This window comes from Engystomops pustulosus, chromosome 1 (assembly GCF_040894005.1).
Source record: "Engystomops pustulosus chromosome 1, aEngPut4.maternal, whole genome shotgun sequence".
In the NCBI taxonomy this organism is placed as follows: domain Eukaryota; kingdom Metazoa; phylum Chordata; class Amphibia; order Anura; family Leptodactylidae; genus Engystomops; species Engystomops pustulosus.
In genome coordinates this window covers 240,342,134-240,354,529 of record NC_092411.1, presented here as the reverse complement: position 1 = coordinate 240,354,529, position 12,396 = coordinate 240,342,134, and the positions used below count along the sequence as shown (strand labels likewise).

Here is a 12,396-nt window from a genome sequence, read left to right as displayed (position 1 = left end):
CCATAGGGTTGCACAGAAGTGGAGGATGTGCATGTAATTACCGTATTTTTTGGACTATAAGGCGCACCGGATTATAAAGCACACCATCAATAAATGCTTGCTCAAACATTTAGGTTCATATATAAGGCGCAACGAATTATAAGACGCACCTGATTCTAATGATGAATGACCAGCAGGTGGCAGACCTGTGCACAGTTCAAGGCAGCTGTTGTCTGTAAGTACGTTTAATATACAAGGCGCACTGAGAAAATCAAAGGATTATAGTCCAAAAAATACGGTACTGAATCATTTTGTCATGTCATAACCCCTTAACGACTTGGATCTTTTTTTTTTTTTTTTTTTGCTTTTTTCTATTATGATCCCCTCCTTCAAAGATCTACCACAATTCCAAATGTGGTGAAATTTGGTGAAAAAACACATTTGCACCATTTTCTTGTGAGCTCTGTATTTCTTTCACCAGGATACCGAACAGTTTAGCATAGACTCCCCACTGTCATAGCAATCGCAATCAAATTAAAAATGGCGGTGTGCGTGCCAGAGGCATAAATCGCACAATTGCCAGCACTAACTGCAGGTTCTACCTGTGGGTGTTTTCTACAATAAGCAGCAAACTCCCTGTAGGGACACTGCTCTGCCCATGTACCCTCTCCATACCGGACACTACCACAATAGTAAGATATGTCCTGAATTGATGACTGACTGGAGGTCCTATATCGCAGGTACACGCTTATCTCCTCCTCGTTGCCATGGTTAGCGTGGATATCTCTCATATCAATAGTGGAAAGTGTGCCGCATACTCTGTGGCTATGTCCTAAATAGCTTATGTGGGAAAACCCCTTTAACGTGTGAATTGTGAGCTGCTTGTTTCTACATAAGAAGCTTTTATGCAGTGTGTAACCTGTATCCTCACTTGACTGTGGGTAAGTGCTGGTCTGACATGATCACACGGACTAATGGATTATTGCCTAATGTCGCTAATATAATAAATGCAGTTTTAACAAGATAAATCGTCCAGAGCTCTCCATGACAAAATCCAGGCTGCAAAGTTTAGTGAGATCAGCCCTAAGACTAATGCCTTTAATTACATTAAAACACACTCTACAAATGAGTGGGCAGTGCTGCTGTGTTATTAGTGTATGGGGCCTAGCCAAAAATGCATTTATGGACAGCTTTATTATGACACATTTAGTAAATCGCTGCTAATGGTTGTGCGCAGGTTAACTCTTTTCAGTTTTTCCCTATTAAGAAATTTATTTGCAGCAGGGGTCGCAGGTCTTTGGATTCCCCTTACTTATATAGAGAGTACTACTTTATTATTGAAGTTCCAGTTATTTACTGGGTTACGATGACCCTCCTGTTTCTGCTTAAACAGCCCCACCCCTCACGCCAGGCTATAAAATGCATTGTATTACTACACCGGTATGGACAGAGTTGTTTTTGGCAGCTTGGAGGTTCCTTGCCCAGAGATTGTTTCTTTGCCAAGCTATTAGAGAAAAACATTTTGCAATAAAAACTTGGAATACGTCTTGCAATTATGAATAAAATATGCCCTTCCTGAGACGGCAGATAATGAGAATTGTAATTGAATTTGGTTCTTCATGTGAACCAGCTTGAGCTTCTCTGTACTAGCAGTAGAAGAAGATAACAATCTACTAGAGATTGGAATCTGAGATTTATTATGTAGTAACGCTACATCTACTAGAGCAGACAAATACACAGCTGCCAAGATCAACGCTCACATTGCAATCATATCAAAAACTGAAATGCTTGTGGGGAGTTTTATCATGAAATACCCAGTTACACATTGTTAATTACTCATTTGTAGAATTAACTTTTTTTCAATATCACATGTATGTGCAATTTGTGTACAAAAAAAACACATCTTATGCAGAAGTTTGCATCTGGTTAGAACATTGAAATAATGGCATATAGAAGGGATTGGATCCACCAAGGTCAGAGCTGAGTCACCCATGAGCTTTCCTTAGAGGGGGTCTCCAGTGACATAAAAGTGACATACTCCGCTATCCACAAGTTAAAGGTTAACTTTAACAGTGTGGGCCTCCGTGATGGGACTCCCAAGGATTGCAAAGACAGGGGTCCGTTGTACATCTGTCATAGCCCGAGTAGAAGAGAGAAGGTGGTCGTGCATGCGCTCGGCTGCTCTCTTCATCTCCGTCACGGACTGTGATTGACAAGTATGACACTGGGCAATCTACTCAAGCCCCATAGAGATGAATAAAGTAGCCGTGCATTTGCAATCAGCTTTTCTCTTCTACTCTGGCTACGACAGGGGCACTACGGACACCCTTTCTCGTGTTCTGTGGGGGTCCCATCATTGAGACCTCCCACTGATCAGCTGGAGTATACCTTTAATCACTTTTACAAGGATTCCCAAGTGATGGAACTATAGAATATCTGAAGCTTTATGATGGCAGGTGGACATCTATATGGAGCCATGACTGCCATGGGAAAGCAGCATTTCACCTATTCAGACACCAATGGATCCCATTGAGTTAAGAGATTGTGAGAATTTCATTAATATAATGGCAAATATCACTACAGATTACTAACTGTAGCTTACTAACTAGAAAGTTTGACAAACCCAAGTGGGAACCCTCTAATCAATTATTTTAGGCAATCCTTACTGCATTTCAAAAAAGCTAAAATATAATATAATATATTTTTTTCCGTTTTGTAAAAGGTCTGTAGTACAAGCGGGTACCATGCACTTGTACCAGAAATCCGTTACATCACACGGAACCTCACACTCTAAATAGCGGGAGCACATTCCATCCAATCTATTTATTCTGACTGTCAGACAAGTTCTTACAAGTGAAATGCCAGATCTGCCCACGCAGGCAAAACCTTGCTCCCAAAAATGTCTTTAAAAATTGGAAATCGAGATTTACATTTGTCTTTCATAATCCAATAATGAAGTGCAGGAGAAAAGGTGTTTCAGAATAATCTAAAATATTAATGTAACGGTTCATGTATCCGGTGCACCGCTAGTCTCCTGTCCTCTTTTCGCTCATTGTGTGCTATATTATCACATTTGTGATTTGTATTTCTAAGTCTTGTGTAGCTTCACATATTTCAAATTCCTTCTGTGATGGGATGAGTCCCACTATGAAAACACACTGGTGTGGTACGCACCTCCCAACAGTGCTAAAGATTACAGCAAGTGAGTTATTACAAGAAGAATTTCCGACAAATATCGTGAATTTCTGCTAAAGGATTATCTACTGTATAAACAAAACTGAACATATTATAATCGATAAAAAAATATCACACGTGGTTACAGAAGATCCTCGAACTTTTGAAACATGATCTTTCTATTTTTGCATGAGTTGTCCCACAATATGTAGTGATGGCAGTCAGATTCAACTGCTTGTGCTGTGAACCGATGTCATTAGGTGGAGGGGGAAGATTGAAATGATTTGTGTGGGGGGAGTGTTTTAGCTGCATATTGATGGGTGGGCGCACAGGGCATCCATTTTTGTAAATGATTAGGCTGATGTTACTATTTAAAATGCACAACCCTCATGACTTGGTTGTGGCCGGGTGCTGGCAGAATGTAACACCAACCATACAGGTTGACTGCTGCTGTGCAGTCTAAAGTTTTATACAGTATTTCTTGGACTTAAATATTCATAACCTTAGGTGCCCAATATGCAGCACCCTCATCTGATGGCAGAAGTCAGCGTCGCTGAACATGCCCTATCTTTCACATATCAAGATAATTGATGATTATTGGGACCATGAAATCAGTCTAGTAAATGTTGTAGTCTTACTGTAGAGGACTGCTAATGTAAAAGTCAATTTTCTAATCCCTCAGGTCCTTGTTTCACAATTGAAATCCACAACCAAAATTTAAATAAATTAATTTTATATTTTTCATCTTTTGCAGTGTCTGCATCGGGCACATGTGAGAAGTTGGAAAAGGAGAAGAATGACTTGCTAACCGCTTATGAAGGCATTCTGCAGAAGGTGAAGGATGAACACTTCGCTGAGCTCAATGACTTGGAGGAAAAACTCAAACAGTTCTATACCGGCGAATGTGAGAAACTTCAGTCAATCTTCATTGAGGAAGCTGAGAAATACAAGTTTGAACTTCAGGAGAAGGTGAGTTTTGGGGAAATGCAACATCTCAATTATCATGTCTTTAGATGCATCATTGCTCTGCAAACCAAGGTGGAACTATGAGTCTGGAAAAGTAGATCTTCCTATTGGAACTTGAGGCTGTTTTCTAGCTGAACACAGAAGTGGGATATCTGACAACTCGTACGTTTTTAGTTTTCATGTCCATTGACCTTTGACTATGTAGTTTCGGTCAAGTGAGTCTTTGACTGACATATCTAAAGTGTATGACCATTTTAAAAACCATAAAGGAAGAGTATGAAAAATCATTGGCAGGGTCTCAGTGATGAGACGCACATAGTTTTGTTGTTTGGCTTTACATTTTTTGGAGAACCCCTTTAAGTTTTTAGCCATTTTAATCTCTCATTTTCAAGATTGGTTCTGAGATTGGGGTCTGACAACTGACACCCCTGCCTCTCAGCTGTTGAAGCAAATGGGGCTGAGCTGCATTACCAAGCACAACTATTGTATACTAAATGATATGTAAGATGCTGTGCTTGGTAAGGAATGAGGAGACCATAGTACTCATTGGATAGGTAGTGATGAGCGGAGCTGAATCTAATGTTCAGGTGCATGTAAAACATTTTGGGTTTGGGTCGCCAAACCTGGCTCGCCCTCCTACAAGTAATGGTGGAGGGGTGAGTGGTCGGTACCAGAACTAAACTTTTAGGTTCGACGTCAGTTGTACTTGCTCAAACCTGAATGGGTCCACTCATCCCTACTGATAGGATTGGTGATGAATATTTGATTGTCAGGGATAGGACTCTCTGATCTCATAAAGATAAGCTTATCCTTTTGAGATCAGTGTCCTATCCTTGACAATAAAATTTTGATCACCATTTCTAAGGGTAAGCTTATCCACAAAATAATTCTGTAGAACTCCTGTAAAGAACTTCTGCAATAGTAAGTTTGTGCTGAAGATACTGAAGACTTTGTGGCACTTTGTGAACAATAAGTTGGTCTTTATGATATATTTTTTAATACAGTTGCTTAACCTAAAACTGTCAATTATTAATTAATTAATTTTTTTTAGGTGGATGACCTCAATTCTACCCATGAAGCCTACAGGTTGGCAGCAGAGACTAGTCATGCTGAAGAGATAAAGACCATAAAGGAAGAATATGAAAAATCCTTCACCGGTAAAATTTTTCTAAAAGAAAATCTGATCTGCTCACAAATGAGAGACTAGAAAGATTATATTGTGTTCCATAGAGGGTATTCAAGGTTTTCTTTGATTGCCCATCTTTAGGACAAGTGGAATGGGGGCTCTGCTGCTGGGCAATTTTATTAAATTGTATCGGCTGCATTTCCCACCCGAGGCTTATACTAGAGGCAATAAGTTTTCCCAGTTTTTGGTGGTGAAAATAGAGGACTCTGCTTGTACTCTATTATATATGGTAATCTGTATTCAGTAACCATGGGATTTGAGATCTGGCAACAGCAATCATAAGCATTAGAAGAGACGCATAATAGTCTATTGAGCACAACACCGTATTGTACCTAGGACCCAGTCATTTGAATTGAGCTGTAAAGTGATCTTATCACATCAATTTGTTACATCACGTGCCTATGAAATGGAGATTGGGTTAGCTGGAGCACATCTGATCAGACCCTTACAGGTCCGACCTTAATCCCCTATGTTCATGATGGTTAATAAATCCTGTAAATCCCAAAGAGACTCTTAACAATCAAATGTCTATTGGCTAAGTTTAAGATTGGGTGATGTCATCCCAGATTAGATACTACAGAAGCAAATCAAATTGTCAATGATGTTTGAGAAAACCTTAATCCACTATAACATTTCTATAATTTTGATTTTGTAAGAAGTATGTAGTTTCTTTGGTTTTTTTTCTGTGGGGAAGATTTAATCTGTGAAAACTACTTTCATAGTTGAGTACAATATTTTAGGAAAACTTGGTTCCTGTGATTTGTTAAATATAAATTGGTGACAAAAATATAATTTGTGCAAACATTTTAGGTTTATTGGATTTTAAAACAACCTGAAACAACAATAATAGACTGGGACTGAGCAACTAATGGTTGAGGTATGTCCATATGTATTATCAATCCTTACTACGTTTACCTCTATTTTCAGAACTAAAAGACAGTCAAGAAAGAGAAAATAAGGCACTGGAGGACTCCTTTAAGGAAAAGCAGGCAGAGTTAGAGGTTAGAGTCTACATACGGATTTATCTACTAGTTTTATCAATTTCACTTGTTGCTTAGCTAATGTTTAATTTATGGTTTGTTTGTTTTTATTCCATAGAAAAAAATTGAAGAGCTAAGACAAGAGAATGAGGCTCTGAAAGAAAAGCTGAAAGCCGAGGAAGAACATAGAAAATTATCCAAAGAGAAATCACAGGTCTGACACGCAAAACCTAGGCTGATATATTCAGTTTCTGATATAATCCTTTGTGTCCTCCTTTGTTTTTTCTCTTTAATATGTAGATATTAACCATTATTTTAACTCCTCAATTACAAGGCCTTAAAAGGCTTTAAAGACAAGGGCATTTTTAGCAAATTTTCATACAGTTTAAAGGGGTATTTAGTAGTTTTAACCCAAACATACTTAAACATTGTTGCGTGGCCCCGTAAAACAGGATCTTTCGTCTTTTAGCTATTAATGGCGTATTTTTGATGAAAAAGAACTTTTAAAAATATGCAAATGAGCCTTAGGGGCTCCTGTGTACATCACAGAATCCCTTTTTGAAACAGTCGAGTGCTAATTATTCACACCTTCTTTCGGCGCTTATGCTGCCTAGTCCCTAGTACTATAGAGCCAGTGACGGCTGACAGAGCCAGAAGGGGCTTCTGTGATGTACACAGGAACCCCCGAGGCTTATTTGCATGATTTTGAAAGTCTATTTTTAACAAAAATAAAAATAACCGATTAACAGCTATGCTAAACGGATCCTGTTTAAAAGCACATGCCAGTGTGTGAGTATGCTTACACCACTAACTCCATGTGGTGGATTTCCTTTTAAGGGCAATAACTTTTTTTTTTTTTTTTTGCAGTGCTTTTTTCATGACACAGAGATGGTTAAACTTAACAAAGAACTTATTTTTCCATTTTTTTCGTTCAATTTGTGGTTAAAGCGATTGTTTTTATAGTGTAGATGGGGGACATTTACAAAGTGTGTGTTTTTTTGCTTTTTTTTTTCCCCTCACTTACAAGTTTTCCCCTGCATCTTGGGCAACTTTAAGATCCTCAGTTTAAAAGAAAAAAAAATGTAAACATATTTTTTAAAGTATTTTTTGCTTTAAAAGTGTGTGTGTGTATATATAAGCCAGCCTGCATTACATGGAATATGGGTGGGATGCTGCAGCAGAGAGTCTGCAGCCATTGTTGTAGTAATCCTTTATATGTTGCGCCTGCATGAGGTCATGTCTTTGTAGAGGCTGTGTTGTGACACTTGAGAAGATTAATTTTTGCTGCAGAGCGCTGTGTTTTCAGAAGCCATAGATCCTAAATGTATATTGGCTGGCAGACTGCAGATTATTGTAACTTGTTTTTTCTTTTTTTCGTTTGCAGAGGAACCCTCAGGTGATGTATCTTGAGCAGGAGCTGGAGAGTCTAAAAGCAGTGTTAGAGATCAAGAATGAGAAATTACACCAGCAAGACAAAAAGCTGATGCAGATCGAGAAGCTGGTATGTACTTTCATGTATCAATAAAATAATACACATTTATATACTTTGAATTTATGTTTCATTCTTTGTTTGTAGGCTATAATTATTGGGGCATTTTTGAGCCTTTTTTGTAGGTTTTTATGTCGACAGATGAGTTCAAAATTGAAAAGCAATGGCTCTTATTTGGATTTTGGTAGTACACCCTTCATGGTAATAGGGGTCATTATGAATACATAGCATGATTGTCTGATTATAACATTGTAGGCCATTCATGTGTAATGCAGGCTGCTTTGAAGCTGCACAAGGTTTCTTTATTAGGCGTATTTATCAGATGGGCCCATAGATCACTGAGAACGTGTTCATAATTGATAGGATATAAGACAAGTGTCTTGTAATACATTATTTGCATCCTGTGGCATATATCTGGGGTATTAACACTAGAATGCAAAACCATCAGTTGTGGTAACTACCATTGACCTAGAAATGCACACAGATAGCACTGCTACATTTGCACAAGAACCCACACAGCTCTGCTACATTAAGCCTCAAACTACTTAGAATTAATAAACCCCCTACATACTCTCAGCTCCCCATCCCCTCAGTTTACACCCCCCTTTCTCCAAACACACATGTACATATATAGCATCAGTTCTCAACTCCCTATATTTAATAAATCCACTCGTCCCCCTCTGGTCTTTATCCCCTCTGTGACACTGGCCTCCCCTTCTCCTGCAGCTCCCCAGCTTAACACAGGGAGGGAGAGAGCAGTACACTAATCTCTTGGAGACTGGGTGAAATGTTTTGTTGGCGCTTCACCCGATCTCTATTACAGTAGTCAGAAGGGTCTGGCAGTGCTGGATCCCCTGACCTTCAGACTGAAAGGCGCAGGCACTTTTTATCAAGGTTTATTTCTTCTACCCTACTTTTAGAACTATAAGAAGCACTTTTTACTAGTATTAACACATTAATGTAATTATGTCATGGAAAATATGGTTCTATAAATTAAGTAAGCACAAGAGCTGTGGTGGTGGTGTTGTTTTGGAGTTCCTGCTACTCTATACAACCCACGTTTAACTCCAATGGTCAAGATGAGCGTTAACTCTGAAACCTGCCTTTTAAACAACAAGATGCCATTGTCCAGTCAGGGCCCAGTGTGATGATAATCATAGCGCTAATGACAGAACTATAAACTTTTCATTGTTACTCTGCATGGTTAAAAAAAAAACTTGAAAGTTGCAGCAGTGGATAGAAGTGAGTTAATTATATGCAAGTTTTACTAACTCCACTCTAGCTAGGCATTGCTTGCTACTGTAGTATTAATCTTGTTGTGAAATTTCATATCTGATGGATATTCACCCTCATGTTTTGAAATATTGCTTGTTAAGTGAAGATGGGAAAGATGCTTCCATGAAGTGTATGGGCTTTACTAAGTTATTGCCCTAAATGAAACCTTTTACATCTGAGGCCCACATTCCACATGTGCCTTCAGAAGTCATTATTGCACGCTAGGGTCTTTAGTGTAGTGTCCATAAGCTTCATTCATGTGATCACATATGACGTTCTGTTTTCTTCTCCTTTGTCCATATAAAAGAAGCAAGCAGATAACTTCATATAAACTTTTTGATAAAATAAAGTTCCCTTCAGTCATACAGATGTTAAGAATACCTCAAATTTGCCCAAAGTTTATAAATGAGCTGAGCAAGGAATCATTTTTGTTACCTTTCTGCACGTGTTTGAGGAAACGTGTCTTAGGCCTCATTTACATGGCCCCTTGGGGGGATGTATATGTGGGTGCAAATTTGCGGCCGCATATATGTTCCCATAGATGGCAATGGTGGTCCGGCGGCGGCACAGCACCGATCCGCGCCATACATGGGGAAAAGATAGAGCATGCACCTCATCTTTCCCTGTGTGAATGTACCCTTAAAAATAGCTGATTTATTTTATTTATTTTCTCCAAGGTTGAGACTAACACAATTCTGGTGGAAAAATTAAACAAATGCCAGCAAGAAAATGAAGATCTTAAAGCTCGAATGGCCAATCACATAGCACTCTCAAGGTAAGCTTTGTTTCTCTTGAAGTGATCAAATTTTTGCCTAACTTAAATTAAAGCAATTTCTAAGCAAAAGTCTGAGCCGCTGTTCTACTTATCTCAGAAACCTTGTGATTTCCTGGTACATTGAGGTCCAAACGCCATACCCATATGTGCCCCAAAAATTGAATGGAACAGAGCACTTCATATTATTTTTAATGCACCTTCTTTTGCTATTACAGGCAGCTTTCCACAGAGCAAGAAGTTTTGCAGAGGTCTCTGGAGAAAGAATCCAAAGCAAACAAACGTCTCTCCATGGAGAATGAAGAACTTCTCTGGAAGTTACACAACGGTGATCTATGTAGTCCCAAAAAGCTGTCACCATCCTCCCCTGGGATTCCTTTCCATCCTCGGAACTCTGGAGCTTTTTCCAGTCCCACAGTGTCGCCCAGATGACACCACTTCAATATCATTAGATGAGGAACGATCTTCAGACATTTGATGATGTTGTGGTGAGGTTGCTTTGGACATATACAATGGAAACTAAAGCTATATTAGCTACCTAACATTACAAGATGACTGGAATCTGGGATCCGGGTTCACGGTTTTGTGGCCCACTGGAATTTGAAGGAACAACTGGATCATGTTGTTCAGCTAAAGAGAAGACTTTATGGTAAATATATATATATTGGAACGTTGTTGCACAAAGCACTTACCTAGCAAGATAAACCTATTCTTGCGTTTTTGCCTTTTTTCACCTACAGCAAGTACATAGGGAAAAAAGCTCAGGGCCTGTAGATATTTTCAGACTTTCTAAAGTTTCTTTATTCACCTGTTAATTGTGTTCCCATTGGATAGGGTGCTTGTGAAGTGAATGAGATGGATGTTACACACATGGCTTGTCTGCCTCATGCTGCCTCTCTCATGGTCTTCTGCCTATATTTTTCTTTTTGCCACCATCTCTCGCTCTGTCATCTGTACAGGAAGCTTCTAAAAACTTTACTGTCGGAAGAAAACCTGAGCAATCTGCACAACGTATATCTGCCTTGTAAGCATCGGAACACCCTCCGTTGATGATTGGGGTTCTATTGTTTTGTCCCTGTGACTTTCAATCCCTCATATGTAGACTTGTTCACTTTTATATGCCTTTGTGAAATAAAACGTCTGCTGCTTCTTACCTGTAAGTACAGTGATGATCCATCTCTTACATAGCTATGTGTACTTTTTGGGACTATGCAAAAGGCACCATATTGGTGTTGTACCATTGATCTGCATTAAGTTATTTGCAGCTATGACTCATTTTTAGTGCAAAAAAAGAACATCTCTGAAAGCTATTGAGAAGCGAGTCACGTCATAAGGAAGGAAATTGTCCTCTGTCTATTCATCTATCATTTTCAAGTCAATGTTTCGTCCACCAAGAGGGAGAGGAAGATTATCGGCTTCAAATTTTGTACTTGCTTTGGAGATTCCATCAGAGAAGACGGCTGACCCGGAACCATTTTTTTTTTTGTTTGTTTTGTTTTTTTCTTTTCTTCACAGTTTACATCCTGTTTAAGTTGAACTTGATAGAACTTCTTTCAAGCATTTCCAAACAAACAAAAAAAAGTTTCCAAAGAATTTTATAATATAACCGCCTAAAATAAATGTTTTCTGTTCTGTATGTTTTTGTAGCTCAATGCTCCGTTTTTATCCATTCAATTCTTCAGACTGTTGCCACTTGGTTTCCTTGGTGAGATATTTCAGGCCGGTGACCAACATGTATTGGTTTGTAACCCTGACTTTGCCTTGCTGAAAGTTTTTTAATTTTGAACACTAATATGTCAAATTTGAGCACGGAAAAAGGAAATGTTTTTGTGTACGGTTTGTTTGATTTTTCAGCTTTTTTTGGGTCATGTTTCATCTGTATCATACAATTGTGTGTAGCTTCTAGCATACTTGGATGTATAAAGAAATAATAAAGCTGTAGTTGCTTGGTTTGTAATGATGGAAATATATTCTGATGTTTAAAAGAATAAATTTATTGGTGCAATAATTTACTTCATATTGTTTGGGCTCTCTATAGATTTTTTTTACAGTTTTTTTTTTTTTTTTTTTTCATTAAACCTGCAATACTATAAAAAAGGCAGCATGTTTTAATAATGGTATATACTTTTGTAAAAAAAAAAAAAGAGATATTAACTGCAAAAAATATTTTGACACCTTTCAGTTTTTCTGCCTATTTTATGACTGGAAGCTTCTCTACGGCACGACAGGGAATGGATCCCTTACTTATGTGTCAGGCAATGTTCTCCTCTCTCCTCTCAGCTAGCGCAAGACAAAGATGTGTGCCTAAAAGCCTCAATAGAAATCTTCTATGGAGCTATGTCTGTGTAGCTTCTTACAGATGTAGAATTGGTTAATCATATCTGGCTAACATGTTAATCTAGAATGTAATGTTGGTTTATATAGGGAACAGTCTCTTATGTGAGGTAACTAAGTTTACGCACCTTAGGTCATGCTAACAAGCACTACCTCTCTATCCCTTACCAGTATTTCTTGCTTGTAATGAAGAAGATTTCTATCGAGGCTATCGAGCCAAGCACAAGTAAGCTTTACCATT

At 38.5% G+C, this 12,396-nt stretch overlaps 1 protein-coding gene across 8 annotated transcripts in view; it reads left to right on the top strand.

Annotated features, from left to right (window-relative positions):
• MTUS1 (microtubule associated scaffold protein 1) overlaps window positions 1–11,833 on the top strand; it is a 129,059-nt gene extending 117,226 nt beyond the window's left edge. For all 8 annotated transcript variants that reach the window (XM_072122343.1, XM_072122352.1, XM_072122361.1 and 5 more), the window contains 7 exons: window positions 3,908–4,122; window positions 5,171–5,276; window positions 6,233–6,306; window positions 6,404–6,499; window positions 7,670–7,786; window positions 9,727–9,824; window positions 10,040–11,833. In XM_072122343.1, the coding sequence (XP_071978444.1) occupies window positions 3,908–4,122; window positions 5,171–5,276; window positions 6,233–6,306; window positions 6,404–6,499; window positions 7,670–7,786; window positions 9,727–9,824; window positions 10,040–10,253 (920 nt within the window). In that variant the 3' untranslated portion in view covers window positions 10,254–11,833. The remainder of the gene's footprint in view (window positions 1–3,907; window positions 4,123–5,170; window positions 5,277–6,232; window positions 6,307–6,403; window positions 6,500–7,669; window positions 7,787–9,726; window positions 9,825–10,039) is intronic.
• The last annotated feature ends 563 nt before the right edge of the window (window positions 11,834–12,396 follow it).